This window comes from Thalassophryne amazonica, chromosome 2, assembly GCF_902500255.1.
Source record: "Thalassophryne amazonica chromosome 2, fThaAma1.1, whole genome shotgun sequence".
NCBI lineage: Eukaryota > Metazoa > Chordata > Actinopteri > Batrachoidiformes > Batrachoididae > Thalassophryne > Thalassophryne amazonica.
The window spans coordinates 25,923,067-25,941,570 of NC_047104.1; the positions used below are offsets into that span (position 1 = coordinate 25,923,067).

Genomic DNA, 18,504 nt, shown 5'->3' on the forward strand with positions numbered 1-18,504 from the left:
GGTTTCAGGAGAAACCGCTCTATCCTCTGCAGTCAGAGGAAAACTGGTCAAAGAAGAAAAAAAAAGATAATTTCTTTTGACACCATACTAACTTGCCGGCAATATCACCCAAGTCATCCAGACGTATACAGTTTTAACTTATGGTTAAAATTTTAACCAAACTAATTTCGGCCATGTTATTTAACCCTCTGGGGTCCGAGGGCATTTTTTGGAGAGTTCACTCGCATGGCATAAATGTTTTATTATTGCTGTTGACAGCTCTTCCTGCATCCCACAATTAAGTTTTATGTCTCTTTTTCGGGACAACCTGTGCTTTTCAGAATATATATGTTAATAATAGGCGAGGAAAAAATAAATAGATAAATAATTTTCCACACACATTTATTCAAAACACACAGCAAACTATAATAAACAACTGTTTTGACACTTTATAAAGGTAATTTGAGGTCTTGTGTGTCTTGTCATCAGAGGCTCTCCATGTGCTCCTGCTTTCACAGAGCTGTCCGTAATGGCGCAGGGCACACTGAGTATGTACTAATAGTATGTACTCATTGGAGCACCCAGGGGGCTATTCAAACGGGCCAACTAGTAACATATCACTCCTGAAAACGATCTTTGGCTTTTGACGTGAGGTAAATCTGCCCTACGATTGGATTTTGGAAAACCATGTGATGGTTAACTGTTGTGTGTTGGGGGGTTTGGCTGGATGTTTTTGTGTTTTTTTCTTTTCTTTGCTCTCCAGGTGGTATGCAGACTGGTTTTTGTCTGTGGAAAGGGTGCTGGCAGAGGAGTCCTTCACCCTCATCAGCATTATTAGCTGCACCTGTGGATGATGCTCACGTGTAAACTTAAAGACTTTCATCTGAAGCAGATAATGAGATGGCGTTCTGCATTTAAGCCATGAGTGGTTCAAGCAGAATTTCCGGGAACTCGACCTTGTGACGTTCGTTTGTGAGACGCTGAGGACTGCGCCAGGGTTTGACACATCGTGCCTGTGAAGGAGGACGGGTGAGGGACACATGCTGTCAGCACACATCAGAGGTGATTATTGTCTGAATGATCGTTAATAGTAATTTGGCATTTTGTTACGCAGTATATTTGAACATTGATGAGAATTGTGCAGTTTGCTTCTCACTCCCGTGGCGTACGGACTGATGATCCTCCACTTGTTGTGAGAAGCTGCTCATTTACATAAAGCTTAAATTCAGACCTGAATGTGTTGCTGATAGTGTGTGCCTCTGAAAGATATTTGCTGTAGCTCTGTTGACTTACCTCACCTTTTCCATCTTTCATAGAGTCAGTTTGTCGTGTCCACCTGGGGGGTGTTTGGTGGTGAATCTGAGTCCAGAAGCGCAGAGGCTTCGATCCTTTTGGGCGCTGGAGAGTGTGCCGTCCTTCACTCTGCCAGACAAACCACATATTTATGTTGTACACTAATTATTGCACTGGAGGGGAAATAAAATCGTTTTGTTTGTGGAACCGCTTTCTGGTTATTTAGCGCTGGGTTCGGTCAGACGTTGGTCCGCTCCTCAACCTGCGTCTGCACATAACAGTGAACCAATTCCGATTGGACACTCACATTGCAAACGTCATCACACAGCGTCTATGAGGAGTACAAAGATGGCCGATGGCTGGCTCGAAGGTCCGCGGAGTTAACTTTTCAGCAAAAAAAAGTAAGTTTCTATCTCATATCAGTTAAAAGTTATTATTTATAATTTAGTAAAGCTTGGTCAACCCCAGAGGGTTAAATTACAAGGTCTGTTAGAAAAGTAACGGACCTTTTTATTTTTTGCAAAAACTATATGGATTTGAATCATGTGTGATTGCATCAGCCAAGCTTGAACCTTCGTGCGCATGCGTGAGTTTTTTTCATGCCTGTCGGTTGCGCCTTGTGGGAGGAGTGGTCCAGCCCCCTCGGCGGATTTTCATTGTCAGGAAATTGGCTGATCGACTGCCGCTTTGCTTCATCAAAATTTTTTCAGAAAGTGTGAGAGACAGCCAAGTAGAAACCATTTGAAAAAATTCAGATGGCTTTTGGTGAAGATCTTATGGGGATCACATAGATTAAGGACAATTACAACTGGATTAAAGATGGTCCACAGCGGCTGAGGGCGCACCGCGCACCGAGCGGCGATCAACAGGCTCAAATGACCAGATCATTTCCAAAGTGAACACTTTGTCGATCCGGGACGTCGTCTGACTACCAGAGAAATGGCAAGACAGCTGGACATAGCACTTTTTCGGCACATTCCACTCTTACAGGAGTTTTTGTAATGGAGAAGCGGAGAAATTCACCACAGAGCCGCTCATGGCGCGGGACGAAAGCAACTCCGTGTTGGCCTCACAGGACAAGCCGTAACATGCCCAGCTCTTGCACCATTTGGAAGATTCAGACGGCTTTCGGTGGCTTTTCAGTCGTGTGACTATCCGAGAAATTGTGGATGAGCTGGACATGCCACAACATGTCCTGTGAGGCTTCATCACGGCATTGCTTTTTGTTCTGTGCCCTGCGCCTCCGTCCCGACGCGCGAATTCCTCCGCACGTCTTTTCATGACAAAAAAACTCCTGTAACAGTGGAATGTGCCATTCATTTCCAAAGTAAATGCTTTGTTGATCCGGGACTTCGTCTGACTACCACTGAAATGTTTGAGTTTGACATCAGCACTTTTTCGGCATGCATTATGTAAAATTAAAAAAATATATGTTGTATTTTAACTTTGTACAAATGACAGAATTATCGTTAATGGAGTTATTCTACCCGAATTAATTTGATGTATAAATCAAAACCATAAGTCAAAACTGCTTTATCTTCCAAGATTTCTGCCTCATGGAGGGAAGTGCTACATTCTGTTAAAGAATAATGACTTTTTTTGTGGTAGCCTGGTGGTTAGGCTCCTTTTGCTGTGGTTGAGCTTAACACCTCTCAACTGCTTCGCTGCTACAATGTATGTAACAAACAGGAGCTTCCAGCAGTGGGCAGTGTGTGCAAAGACAGAAGTGGTGACTCATTATTTGGGGGTGTGATTGTGGTGTTAAAACTCCAAATCGGCTTGTTAGTAGCTGAGAGTGTACTAGAGACAATACTGAAAATTATCGGTTAGCTGTAGCTTCTGATAAATTTTTGGGTGGTTTATCAGTTTAGCTTCATAAAAGATAACTTTTCAGTTAGCTGATTAGCTGTTATCAAAGTTAACGTTTTGGTTAGCTGTGCCCACCACTGCTCATTACTTGCCTTAAATTAAACCCAGTCTGCTCTGTGTGTGCCTGATCCTATCAGATCTCAGCTGCTAAGCAGAGTAGCTGCTAATCATTGCTTGAATTTCTAAACCTTGTAGGAAGACCAGGGACTATTTGTGTTTCTCCGGGTAAAACTATGGCTGCATCAGGAAGGATATCTTAAGTACCACTTGTGCCAAATCCTCATGCGGATCTGTGCTGTATCCGCTGTGGGGACCTTGAACAACAGAGCCAAAAGACAAACAACAATTACTGGCCTTAAGTTGCACCCCTTTTTTATTGTGTTGCAGGAATTGATATACGAGGTCTGTTAGAAAAGTATCCGACCTTATTATTTTCTTAAAAAACCATATGGATTTGAATCACATGTGATTGCGCCAGACAAGCTTGAACCCTCGTGCACATGCGTGAGTTTTTTCATGCCTGTTGGTTGCATCATTCGCCTGTGAGCAGGCTTTGAGTGAGGTGTGGTCCACCCCTCTCGTCTATTTTTTATTGCGAATAAATGTCTGAATGATTTTGAGCTTTGCTGCATCAATTTTTTTCCAGAAACTGTGAGAGACCTCCAGGTGGACACTGTTCGAAACATTAATATGGCTTTCAGGGACGATTTTATGGGGATTAAACAGATTACGGGGTGTTACTGCCGCTTTAAGGACGGCCCACAACTGCTGAGAACGTGAAAGCTTTGTTGATCCAGGACCTCGTCTGACTTTCACAAAAAGGCAGAAGATCAAGACAGCGCCCAGTTTAAAAATGAACGGCACATTTCACTGTTACAGGAGTTTTTGTCATGGAAAGAGAAGCTGCTCCACCGCGCGTCGCGGTGCAGCCGCTCGGCGCAAAGCAACGCCGTGATGAAGCCTCACGGGACATGTTCTGGCATGTCCAGCTCATGCACAATCACAATCGGATATTCACACGACTGGAAAGCAACCAGAATCCGTCTGAAATCCACCTGAAAGCTGTCCTGAGAGACCAACACCGAGGTGGTTTTGTCCCGCGTAATGAACGGCTCCGTGGCGCGTCCCTCTGCTTTTCTTTCCATGAAAAAAACTCCTGTAACGGTGGAATGTGCCGGAAAAAGTGCTGATGTCCACGTCTTTTCACAATTCCTGTGCTAGTCAGATGACATACCGGATCAAGACAGCGTCCAGTTTAAAAATGAATGGCACATTTCACTGTTACAGGAGTTTTTGTTATGGAAAGAGAAGCTGCTCCACCGCGCGTCGCGGTGCAGCCGCTTGGTGCAAAGCAACGCCATGATGAAGCCTCACGGGACATGTTCTAGCATGTCCAGCTCATGCACAATCACAATCGGATATTGACACGACTGGAAAGCAACCGGAATCCATCTGAAATCCACCTGAAAGCTGTCCTGAGAGACCAACACCGAGGTGGTTTTGTCCTGCGTAATGAACGTGGCGCGTCCCTCCGCTTTTCTTTTCATGAAAAAAACTCCTGTAACGGTGGAAGGTGCCGGAAAAAGTGCTGATGTCCACTTCTTCTGCCTTTTTGTGAAAGTCAGACGAGGTCCTGGATCAACAAAGCTTTCACGCTGGAAATGATCTGGTTGTTCCAGCGGGGTGTCAGCCTGTTGATGGGGGCTGGGAGCGCGCTGCGCTCTCAGCAGTTGTGGGCCGTCCTTAAAGCGGCAGTAACACCCCATAATCTGTTTAATCCCCATAAAATCGTCCCTAAAAGCCATATTAATTTTTCGAACGGTGTCCACCTGGAGGTCTCTCACAGTTTCTGGAAAAAAAATGATGCAGCAAAGCTCCAAATCATTCAGACATTTATTCGCAATAAAAAATAGACGAGAGGGGTGGACCACACCTCACTCAAAGCCTGCTCACAGGCGAATGACGCAACCGACAGGCATGAAAAAACTCACGCATGCGCACGAGGGTTCAAGCTTGTCTGACGCAATCACACGTGATTCAAATCCATGTTTTTTTTTTAAAATAATAAAGTCGGATACTTTTCTAACAGACCTCATATATATTAACAAATGAAATAAAGTTCACCCCACAACACATGGCTTCTTGGTTCATATGAAATAACAGTAAATGCAACAATCACTGTAGGGTTTTGTGTATTTGTTTGCTTTTTGTTGTCTTGCTTTGTTTTGCTTTTTTTTTTCATACCATCCCAACAGGTTCTGATTTTGGGTTGTAATTGTTGAATTTATCACAGTTGTTACTTCAATGACTCACCCTTTAGCAATATGGATTAAATGTCATTGGCCAAGTTCATCTTCAGATATGCCTCTGCCTAATATAGATGGTGTATATGCAGGTCTTTTGTCTTGCACAGTGTGTTCTTGTCCCTAACCCTGTCACCGGCACACATGGGGGCTGTCACTCATGTGGCTAAAATATGATATTTGAAACATGTCTTTTGTGTTCCCATGAGATAACATTGTACAACCAGGCTCGTGCTCCTAGTCCTCACTGATCAAAGTCTCGTGTACTTATCAACGATTGTCATCTGTATGAGGACAACATGCGGTTATAGACCAGAATGCCACATTCTCTGCGAGTCCTATTGTGTGGACAGAGTCCTGTCTGACAGCTACTCGAAGAAGAAAAATGGATTGACCCGTTACTGTCCATCAAACAGAGAATCCAGTTATTTCTCTCTTTGAGCTGAGCTTTTATTGAACTTAGTTGGTGCCTACTCTCATTCACATATATTTATCGTTTTCCTCCGTCCTTCACATTGAATGTTTGCACACAAAGTTGTAGCAACACATTTCACACATACTTAACCTTTCATTTTATTTCACCAACACTTTTGCCTATTGCTATTATTAAAACTGTGCAGTAGAAAGAGCATCACCAAAGCACATAAAATAAGAATTTAACCTCCATTCATCCATCCATGAGAGTTAGCGACTCAGGTCTGATGTTTCTTAAATTCAGAGGACATGTACTCCCCTCCACCACTGGGATTGGCTCCACGCCTCTGTGACGCTTAACTGGAATAAGCAGGTTCAGATAATGAATGAATGTACTCTGATCCCATGTCTTTATGCAGTGTAAAAATCTCATATCCACCATAATGTGTGTATGTTTTTTTTTTTTTTTTTTGAGGATTTAAACTCTTTAAACTTCTGCAACACCTCTGACTTATGTTTCTTGAAATAAACCTTTGTAAGGAACCATGGAAACCATGGACATCACTGTGCAGCAGTTACAAAATTCTGCTGAACTGCCAGTCTCCGAGAAGTCCACTTCTTTGACAAGGCCTTTTTGACTCTCTCATGTTCCGGTGTCTGTTGTAATAGATTTATCTGGCTACATGTTGTTTTGCCATGTTTTACACAAGATGCACTTCCTGGCCCAAGGTGGAAGGTACACACAGATGGTCTTAAACCAAGAACCTTCTGTTTTAGAAGCACATGCACTAACTTTCACATTCTGCTGCTTGTCCCTGTCTTATGTCAATCTTTGAGTTAGTTTTTTTTTTATGCACTGGTCTCATGTTGCGTATTATATTGTATTGTTTTGATGGTTTGTGTTATGTTCCCTCCAGCTTCTTAACGTGTCACGCTATCGGTCTGTCCTTGTGCGTTTGTGGGCATTGTCACCATAGCTGTCACACCAGTTGCATGTCTCCTCGTTATGTGTCACTAGTTAGGACACTTCACACATAACACGAGACACGCAGAAAAGAAAAGAAAAATCCGCAAACCAAACATGAAACGGGGAACCACCAAACACAAAATAGGGAACCACAAAACATTTCAGCTGCTGTCGTGAGGGACACATGGTCACACAGGTGTGCATGACACACCGGCGACAGTTTCGTGCACACTCACACGTGTGCATGAACACAATGCAAGCAGCTAAAACGTGTTGCACCACATTGCGCTGCTGTTGTGGGAAAAAAAACAAAACAGCTGAAAGGTGTTGCACCACATCGCACCGCCGATGTGGAGAAAACGAAAAAAACTGAACATGCCACCCGTGGGATTCAAACCTGCAATTTACAAAAGCTTTGATTAACAGACAGATACTTTACCACTGCGCTACCATTGCTGTCCTATAATAGGAGCATAACATGCCTAAAATAAACAAGGAGATAAACGTATTTTTTTTTAAAAAAGGCAAATTAGACAAAGAGAAAGACTTTAATTTTGCCCTCATAATGGACAAAACAGTGTTTGTTACGGTGTATTTTTGGTGATAGGTGTTTGAAAGTGGCATATTTTTCTCACTGTTGGCTTATAGTCCTGTGGCACGCTGGCTGTGGTCTCTGTGTTTTTAATGTGACACGTTGGGTGCGCTGAGCCGTCATTTCCAACTGTCAGTGAGTCTCTGGTCAGTGATCAGCTGAAAGGCGGCTCCCTGTGCCGTGTGCACTCTGACTGGCTGCTCTTCATCTGTACATATCAGCATGTCATGCAAGTGTGCATGACATGACATACCCCCCCACCCAACACACACACAACCACATGTTGTGGGGGGAGCCGGGGGAGCGCAACACACGCACGGCACACGTGTTGAGGGGAACGCCAACACTCTACACAGTCATGGGGGCACTTAGCCAAATTCCACAGCCAACTCAAAAGTGATCATCTGCTCACTATTTTCCTGCTGACAGCGTGAATGGCTACACATTTCCTAAGTGTCCAGCGAGCAGTGTTGGATGTTCGTGTGTGTCACCTGGAATTTGGCAGACACCTGCCATGAGAGGGATCAAATGAGCTCTCACAGGGCACTCTCTGTTTTTCAGCCGCTGGTATGCGTGAATAGTTGCAGTGACAGGGGTGCAAAGCGTTAGAGGCAGCTCCGATTTTTCACGACTGGCATGCAAGCCCTCCTTCGTACGTTAGTCAGCTTCAATCATGTTATGTGTGAAGTGGCCCTTAAGGTTGTCACAGTTTTTTCTCAGTGGTTGGATTACTCATCCTTGCTTTGTTCATGTCCATGGTGTTTTTTCATGTTCGTCGCTCCTGTTAATTAATTAATTGTCTCTGTGACACTTCATGCTGCGACCTGCTCATTTCCAGACAACCTGATGTCTGGGTTGTTCCCTGTTTTGGACTCAGCCTTATTTTTGGAAAATAAATCACTGGTTATTTCACTGCCCATTAATACAAATCAAAAGACCAGCCACTTGTTCCACCAATGAAAACAGATCAACAATAACACAAATAACATCACTAAAAATAAAAAATACACAGTCAGATTTTAAAAAAAAGCTCACTTATTGAGTTTCTTTACTTCCATAGTTTGTTCTCTACATTGCATGTTTATTGGGTCTGAGCAGCATATGTTTTACGTTTTACCTGATTATATAACTAAAGTCACCAGAAAAATGTAAAACTTGATGCATTATTGTAATGCTTATGGATTTGGATCTGCAGTGAATCAGCTCACAGTTCCTTTTACCTCCTTTCACATGCATTTCATTGATTTATTTATCGACAAGCCAAACCATTTCACACATCCTGTAGAATAATGATAGAAACGGGCTCAGGAGGATTTTGAGTGCTGTGAGGATAAATAGTGTGATTGGGGACATCTGGGACACAGAACAATCAAAAAGAGACGTTACTCTGTCAGCCAAATCTTTCTTTTGATGATGTAGCTGCAGGACTGACTCATCACAAAGACAAATCTGTGGCTAGATTGTTTCTGAAACAGATCTGATGGCATTAACGTGATAAATTTCACCTTGGTCTGGTTTTGGTGCTGTGGATCCAGAGGTGTGTGGGTGTTTTGTTTTTTTTTGTTTGTTTGTTTTTTGGATTAATAGGATCTGCTGGTGTTTATGCAGAGGAGATTCGTTTATAAGGCAGACAGGATTAGAAAGGTCTATTTCAAGCATGAGGAGTCCCAGATAGTTTCCCTCAATCCGTGCTGCCGTATGTGGAACACAGTAAAAGGCTTTTTGCCACTCCCAGGCAAGAAGCAAGTCTCTTAAATGCCACCTTTCCTACAACAAAATAGCGCCAAGTGTTTATGGTTATACCAAGCAAAGAGAGGTTTTCATCAGCCTAAAGCTGCTGAAATGTTCTCAACCAAATGCTGTTATAAGACTTTTTATTTATAATGCTAAAGTCAGGTAAACTGCTGATGTGTTGAAAGGAAATCTGTTCTAAATCCAGCATTCATCATATGACCTCTCCTGACTGGAGCATTTGCCAACATCTTGATAACAACATGATTTCCCTCTTTTTCATGCTGCAGTTCCTCCAGTCATCTTGAGATTAGCCGAACCAGAGCAACGCCACGACACTTGCATCGAGTTCACAGTTCGGGGCTACCCACACCCCAAACTCCACTGGTTCCATAAGAAAAAGGAGATTCTTCAGAATGAGTACATCCGAACTGAGATGGACTTCTACCAGGACTATCTGGAAGGGTGCCTGACCTTCCAGAATCCTACACATATTAACAATGGGAATTACACATTGGAGGCAAGCAATCCTCTGGGAAGAGTCACCAAGACTGTGTACGGTCACTTTCTCATGGCGCCAGGTATTGATGATGAAGGTAAGTGGTTGATTTGTGTGTTGGAAAAAATGAAATGAGCATGATGGCAGAGAATGCATTTGTCATTGTGATGGGTGATGAGGCAGATGCTGTCAATACAGTCACGGGAGATAACCTACCCACTGGCCCAAATATAAGACTGTGCCGATTATAAGACCTCCCCTCCGCCCCCTCTTTTTTTAATCCTGTTTTTGGAATATTAATAAGCCAATTCAGCATCTCAGGCCACACAGTGCATGCTGGGCTGGAACAGTGTTCATTACTTTCCAAAACACACTATAAGCGCTGAGAAATGTAAATATTGAAGATATTGAAAGCTATAAAGTCAGCATTTTGAAAGAATTTAGCAAAAAAGTGGGTTACAAAATAGGTGGGAAGTGGAAGAAAGACCTTGCGGCCCTATCTTATGGACTCATATTATTAAATGTATTGTTACTGTGACTGAAATGATTTTTATTTGTTAATTGCTTGTATTTTTATATATTTTAATGGCTGTCTTGTTGTTGTTTATCTTGTCTATTATGACGTGCTGCTGCCTTTCTTGCCCAGGTCATCCCTGCGAAAGAGGTCTCAATCTCAATGGGTTTTTATTTGGTTAAATAAAGATTTAATTAAAATAATAATAAAAATAAATGCCCCATAGTACAAACTAAAGAAGATGAATGGGGGCCTGTTGAGAAAAGCTTTAAGTTTCTACTGACGGTTGAAGTTGGGAATTCCCGGTCCATTACAAATGTCAGAAGTTTGGGGAAATGAGAGTATCTCATACAGAAAGACAAGTGAAACTTGAATGCCATGAAACACACAGAATACAATGACTGAGACACGTCCATTTCTATTTTTTAATAGAGTATATTCTGTGTACAGGTATTATATACCATGTATAAATATATAATAATGGTAAGCAGTGCACTGTACTTCGTGCTATGACACGTTGTGAATCATAAGATCAGAACCTTAATATAGACATGATCAAATATTTGGCTGGGTTTATTTGGATATATAACAGATAGTGATGTGAATCATACAACAACTCACGATTCAATTCGATTCTGATTCTTGGGGTGACGATTCGATTCAGAATAGATTTTCGATTCAGAGAGCTCTGAGAAATAGTTATATTACTTAAAAAATGTGTATGTTTAAGAAAATGTAGCTTTACAAGGTTAATCAAGTGATTCTAGATGTAAATTTACTTATCTGCTTTTCTCGTTCAGAGTTGACTGGCAGTTTAGCGAAGCGCTGCTCAGTAGTCGGCAGATACCGCTGCTCCGCTTCTTTTAGCTCCGGGTGATGGTGTAGCATGTGGGCTTGCGGATTTGAAGTGTTTTCGAAGTACTTGACTTTCATTTTGCAGATTTTGCACACTGCATAAGTCATGTCAAGCTCCTTCTTACGCAGCAAATAATAAAATCCAAATTGCGCCCAAACATTTGCCTTCAGCAAAGACGGTGCTGGCTGAATTACCTCTTTGTCCGCCATGCTAAGCTGCAGAACACGATTGTTTGAAGCACGCCGGACCCTCCCCTCGCGGGGATGCTGTAGTACGGAAGCCGTTGCCTGACAAACAGTACACGCAGCGAGTAAGCAAGAAAATGTTTAAAAAATGCTTTTTAAAAATCGATTCTTGGACATTTTGGATTGATTTAGAATCATAATAAATAAGAATCGTGATTCAGGCGTGAATCGATTTTTTTCCGGCACCCCTAATAACAGATATAAGTAGAAATAATAATTAGAACTTACTAATGTAGTCCACTCAGCAGGTCTTCTGGATCTGGTTGGAAAAGTTGTAATGCAAATGCTATCAGTGGTTTCTACTCCTGTGGTGATCAAATTAGCTTTTTCCACTTTTGCAGCCCACGTTTATCATCCATGGAACAATGTGGACCTGGCATGATATTTTAACACTGCTTAAACTGCTAATTTAACTTTAAAGACAAAAAATAAATAGATCACACACTCCGGTCATGTGGCTTCTATGCTTTGTTTCTTAAAGTCGATATTGGTGAACTTTGAACGTATTGATAATGCTGATTTGCCTTAGTTTAAGGACAAACTCTTGATTTTTTTAAGAAAATGTTTTAATTTAAAAATAATGCAAATGTAAGCATTTACAGAAAAAAGTTTACATTTCATAAAGCAGTAGTATCATAATAACTGTGCAAACTAGTCTGTCTTGGCTCGTCAGGTCATCATGTCAGCCCCTCAGTCTGTTGTCTACAGGCAGAACGTTCAATTCAATTCAATTTCAATTTATTTCCTTTATATAGTGCCAAATCACAACAGAGTTGCCTCAAGGCACTTCACACAGGTAAGGTCTAACCTTACCAACCCCCAGAGCAACAGTGGTAAGGAAAAACTCCCTCTGAGGAAGAAACCTCAAGCAGACCAGACTCAAAGGGGTGACCCTCTGCTTGGGCCATGCTACAAACATAAATTACAGAAATAATTCACAGAACAATTCACGGACGAATATACAAGAATTGCTGTTGGTGCACAGGACAGGAGGGTCGCTAACACAAACACAACTCCCATCTCTGGATGGAGCTGCACCTTAAACAGAGAAAAAACAGAATCAGGCATCAGAAAGACAAAAAATACTGTATAATTTGCCAGCATTAATCAACAAGAAAAACAGAAGAAATACTAAGGTGGCCGCTGGCCGCTAGCCCTAAGCTTCACTAAAAGACACAGAATTTAGGTGAAGTTGAGGCCGCGGCCCACTTCAATTACTAATAACATGAATTAAAAGAGTAAAAAGCGTAAAACAAAACTGCACCAAGTTTCTTCTTCTTCTTCACTGTGTGCATAATGGTGTAAGATCAGTGACATGCTCCAAGGACGCTTCAGAGGGTAAATGCTCTAAAAAGGCCCAGGGAGTTGATGGAGATTTTAAGGCCAGTACATCAGTCCAGTTTGCTTTTTGTATTCAGGAAAAAAAGCTAAACTAAAATAAGTACAAAGTATTAATAAATACATACCCTGAGAGATGCATCCTACTGAGTTCTCCTTCTGCACACAGCAGCCAAGTAGAATCACTCCTGCTATGGTTCCGCATGGCTCCTTATGTAAATGAAGTTATTATCACCTTTCAAAACATTCAAATTGTATGAACACATGACGGTCAGTAAAGTTCTGGGCCCGTATCCGCAAAGCACCTCAAAGCCCTCTAAAAGAGCTTCTAACTTGGCCTAAAATTTCCTGGCAAGGAATCTTAGCCTAAGAGTGAGTCAGCAGGTGTCTGACAGCTAGTCTGAGCAAGAAGGAGACAGAAACTCCTTTGTCAGGAGGCGGGGATGAACCCATTGGTAGTTATGATGCAGTCCTCTAAGAGCTGTGATTGGTTGTCATGGAAAGGGGAGAAGACATAAAACAACAAATGCGATCCGTCATGGACAGTGCAATCAACCAATCATATAAGCTGAACTGCATTAATGTGTAATCCTAAGGATAACTTTGTTATGATGATGAAACCCAACAAAATTGAATAAATTGTTATACAGCTTGAAAATGTTTGAATGTACCTCATTCACATGCTGAATAATAAAATAAAACAACAATATCAATAATAATAATAATAATAATAATAAATGATAATATTAACAGTGTGTACATGATAACAAATACAATAAGACAGTTAATTAACTTAAAATAATTACGTAGATCAAGTCTGTAGCATACTACTGACTCATTGTCATCCTACATACGGAGAATATTTCTGTTTCCTCTTCGTCTTTTCTGACATTTTCTCTGCTTAAGACACTCGTAGATTTCTTAAAAGTCCTCCTCCCTACTCTTACCAGTTTGGTGCATTAGGAGCTCTCTTAAGGCCTAAGGTGCTTTGCGGACAACTTTCATCTTCAAGGGAAAATTCTAAGAAATGTCTAAGACTTTGAGGAATTCTAAGACTTTTCCTGGAATAATGTCACTAGGAGTCGTCTTTAGCCTTAGGCTGCTTCGTGGATACCGACCATGATCACTGATCATCCACAGTCATTGACCCATTACAGTAACACAACGCTGTTAAAAGGCTGAGGGCTGGTCCAGTGTCCATATCACAGCTCATTAAAATTGCAACAGCAGTCACTTACTCTCAATCTTTGTGGTCACATTTGTAAAGACAGATAAAATTAGTCTTTCTCCACGACTCACGGCTCCCAGCAGAGCATGGGAGAGAGAGAGAGAGAGAGAGAGAGGGACATTTCATTTGCCTCACAGCAGCAAAAATAAATAAATAAATAAATACAGTACATGTCCGATTCCACACTTTTGGGAGGGGCAACATGCTTAGTTCTGCTGGCCACTCAAATGGTACTTTCTGAAGCCCATTTTCTCACTCTCTGCTCAACTGCAATTTCTCCACTCCTTGTGGGAGGCATATACAAACCCACTTCCACTTTCACTTCAAAAATATCTCCATGCAAAAACTGAACAACTAATAAAACTCATGACTGGTATTGCTGGATCTTATATAAACACACCTGTTCACCATTTCAATATATTAACCATCAAAGTCCATGAAAAAACAGTTTTCGAATGGTTTTCCCCATTCATTTCAGTGAAAATGGCAAATGGGTCTGAGAGGGTGGTTCCAAAAGTGATGTCACTGAAGTCAACATTTCTCACAAGCCAACATTTCTGAGTGTTTATCAGTGGAAGAAGGAATCAAGCTATTTTTCCTATGTTTATGAAATAATTTCTCAGGGCATATGGCACTAAAATAAAATATTTACACAATTCTTTATTTATTTAGAATAGTCATCTCATTTGGCATTTCATTTACCAGCGATATGCACTTTAACTGTTGTGATATAGAAACAAACACACTCAGGAATAGTTCTGAAACATCAATGAATCTGCCAAGTCCCTATTAACAGATTCTGGTGTGTCTCGCTGCAGAACATGAAGAAAGTGGAGCTCTGTTTGATTAATTTTTTTTTTTTCCTGATCTCATGGTGAGAAATCAAAAATTAAATTGAATGATGTGGTGTGATTCTGCTGCACTCTTTATAAAGAAAAAAATGATGCAGTGTGAGCATCAAAAAAGAATGTGTCTCCATTGTTGTAATAAAAACAGGAGCTGTTTTGTGTCATAATGCAGCAATTTTTCAATTTCAATTTATTTTCATTTTGTATAGCACCAAATCACAACAAAGTTGCCTCAAGGCGTTTCACACAAGCAAAGTCTAACCTTACCAACCCCTAGAGCAAGCACACAAGTGGTAAGGAAAAAACTCCCTCTGACTTGAGGAAGAAACCTCAAGCAGACTAGACTCAAATGGGCGACCTTCAGCTTGGCCCATGCTATTGACACAATAGACAATACAGGAAATTATACAGGAAATTTTGGAGCTTTTGGGAGTCCATGCCATGCACAGGATGGCACACCTGCAGAAGAAGACACCACACACATCTCTGGATGGAGCTGCACCTTAAACAGAGAGAAAAAAAACAGAATTGGGCGGCAGAAAGACAACAAATACAGTATAATTTATCAGCATTTAGCAACAAGAAAACAAAAGAAATACCAAGGTGATCGCCGGCCACTAGCCCTAAGCTTCACTATAAGACCCAGACTTTAGATAAAGTTGAGGCCGCGGCCCACTCTCTTTGCTAATAAAATAAATTTAAAAGGGTAGAACGCATAGTAACATACTATGCCAATATGCTAGCCATATGAAAGGGAAAATAAGTGCTTCTTAAGTCTGGACTTGCAAGTCTCTACAGAATCTCACTGTTTTATTGATGCTGGGAGAAACAAAAGCACAAAGCAGGTGCACGATAAGACAAAGCTCTGTGACCCGCAGACTTTTTATTCACCCTAAGGACACAAAGTAGTCCTGCACTCTGAGAACGCAGAGTGCATACGCCATACATAGGGTTTAAGTTGGTCCGCTAAGTAGGCAGGTACCAGTCCGTGAACAATTTTATAGGTTAGTAACAGAACTTTAAAATCTGATCTCACAGGGACAGGAAGCCAGTGAAGTGATGCCAAAATGGGTGTAATGTGGCCAAACTTTCTGCTTCCTGTCAAAAATTTGGCAGCAGCATTTTGAACCAAATGGAGACTCCTAAACCAGAAAATAGAACATTGCAGTAGTCCAATCTAGAAGAAACAAATGCATGAATCAGGTTCTCAGCATCAGCCATAGACAGGACGGGATGAATCTACGCTATACGAGGTCTGTTAGAAAAGTATCCGACATTATTATTTTTTGCAAAAACCATATGGATTTGAATCACGTGTGATTGCATCAGCCAAGCTTGAACGTTCGTGCGCATGCGTGAGTTTTTTCACGCCTGTCGGTTGTGTCATTCACCTGTGAGCAGGTTTTGTGTGAGCAGTGGTCCACCCCTCTCGTCGGATTTTTATTGTGAATAAATGTCTGAACGATTTGGAGCTTTGCTGCATCAATTTTTTCCAGAAACTGTGAGAGACCTCCAGGTGGTAACCATTCGGAAAATTCAAACGGCTTTGAGGGACGATTTTATGGGGATTACACAGATTAAGGAGTGCTCCAGCTGGTTTAAAGACCGCCCACAGCTGCTGAGAGCGCTCCGAGCACCGATCGACAGGCTCAAACCCCACTGAAACAACCAGATCATTTCCAACGTGAAGGCTTTGTTGATCCGGGACGTCGTCTGACTTACACAAAAATGGCAGGAGATGTGGACATCAGTACTTTTTCGGCACATTCTACTGTTACAGGAGTTTTTTTCATGGAAAGAAAAGCGGACAGTTAATTTCCAAACTGGACACTGTGTTTTATCTGGGATGTCCTCTGACTAGCATAGGAATTACGGAAGACGTGGACATCAGCACTTTTTCGGCACATTGAGACAGACGTGCGGAGGAATTCCACGCGTCACGGTGGAGCCGCATGGCGCAAAGCAATGCCGTGATGAAGCCTCACAGGACATGTTCTGGCATTACAACAACTACACCCCCCGGCTGAGATCGTATGCTGCTTCTCTTCGAGGGTCAATTTGGCCCTGTCGAGCTGCATGGGGTCACCAGCATGTGGCGTAGTTGTGCCGAGGAGTCATTGCTTGTGGAGTTGGGGGCCGAAGGAATGGGAATAAGTCATGGAGGGATCTGAGAGAAAGACGCGCACTCTACCTTCTGGGTTTTCTTTAGCTGTCTCTCCCTCAACCAGTTATCAATTTTTATGGTGAGGGAAATTAGTTGATCTAATGTTTCAGGCTCATTTTGAACCACCAGCTTGTCTTTAAGTTGTTCTGTAAGGCCATCAACAAATGCGCTTTGAAGAACTGCGGAATTCACAATTATCCTGCCGATTTGATAACAAACGTTTTGAGGTCGGATGCCCTGGCATTGGCTGATCAAAGACTATCCAATTCCAAAAGATAAATGAGGAGTATGAGTCAAGCATGGCTGAGTCTGTGTCCCAGACAGCTGTTACCCATGCTAATGCCCCCTCCCCCCAGACCAAGCTGATAACCAGGCCCGGCGCCAGAAGAAAATATTAAGGGGGTGATGAGTTTATCACAGGGGGCGCCCCCCCCCCCCCCCCCCCCCCACACACACACACACACACACACAAAAAGTGCACACCGGAGGCTACCTGCTTCTGAGCGTGCGTAATGAATTGGGTGCGCTCCTAGAAAACTCATGTATTTAGGCTACACTGTTGTAAGAGACTGACTAAGAGTAAAGAGTGATGACAGTATTTTTTAATTATTATTTGAACGTATAGACTCTCGGTCAAGTGATCTCCTGCATACCACAAAACCAAACCAACAACTGATCTGAGAAATGACACGATACAGTAGATTAACCCCACATACAGCCCTCCATCACAAGCGCAAACACAGCGCAATTGGGCATGACAGTCACACAACGGGTCAAAGATAAACCTTTCATGTAGATATACAGTGGTCCCTCATTTATCATGGGAGTTACGTTCTAAAAATAGCCCGCAATAGGCAAAATCCGTGAAGTAGACAGCGTTATTTTTTACAATTATTATACAACTCCTGGCAAAAATTATGGAATCACCGGCCTCAGAGGTTGTTCATTCAGTTGTATAATTTTGTAGAAAAAAAGCAGATCACAGACATGACACAAAACTAAAGTCATTTCAAATGGCAACTTTCTGGCTTTAAGAAACACTATAAGAAATCAGGAAAAAAAATTGTGGCAGTCAGTAATGGTTACTTTTTTAGACCAAGCAGAGGGAAAAAAATATGGACTCACTCAATTCTGAGGAAAAAATTATGGAATCATGAAAAACAAACAAACAAACAAACAAAAAAACACGCTCCAATACATCACTAGTATTTTGTTGCACCACCTCTGGCTTTTATAACAGCTTGCAGTCTCTGAGGCATGGACTTAATGAGTGACAAACAGTACTCTTCATCAATCTGGCTCCAACTTTCTCCAATTGCTGTTGCCAGATCAGCTTTGCAGGTTGGAGCCTTGTCATGGACCATTTTCTTCAACTTCCACCAAAGATTTTCAATTGGATTAAGATCCGGACTATTTGCAGGCCATGACATTGACCCTATGTGTCTTTTTGCAAGGAATGTTTTCACAGTTTTTGCTCTATGGCAAGATGAATTATCATCTTGAAAAATGATTTCATCATCCCCAAACATCCTTATAATTGATGGGATAAGAAAAGTGTCCAAAATATCAACGTAAACTTGTGCATTTATTGATGATGTAATGACAGCCATCTCCCCAGTGCCTTTACCTGACATGCAGCCCCATATCATCAATGACTGTGGAAA

The 18,504-nt window shown here is 41.8% G+C and overlaps 1 protein-coding gene across 1 annotated transcript in view; it reads left to right on the forward strand.

Moving 5' to 3' along the window:
- The window catches only part of ntrk3b (neurotrophic tyrosine kinase, receptor, type 3b), a 618,832-nt gene that overhangs the window by 338,625 nt on the left and 261,703 nt on the right, over positions 1-18,504 (forward strand). The window contains exon 8 of the mRNA XM_034184491.1: positions 9,439-9,744. Coding sequence (XP_034040382.1) covers positions 9,439-9,744 — 306 coding nt within the window. The remainder of the gene's footprint in view (positions 1-9,438; positions 9,745-18,504) is intronic.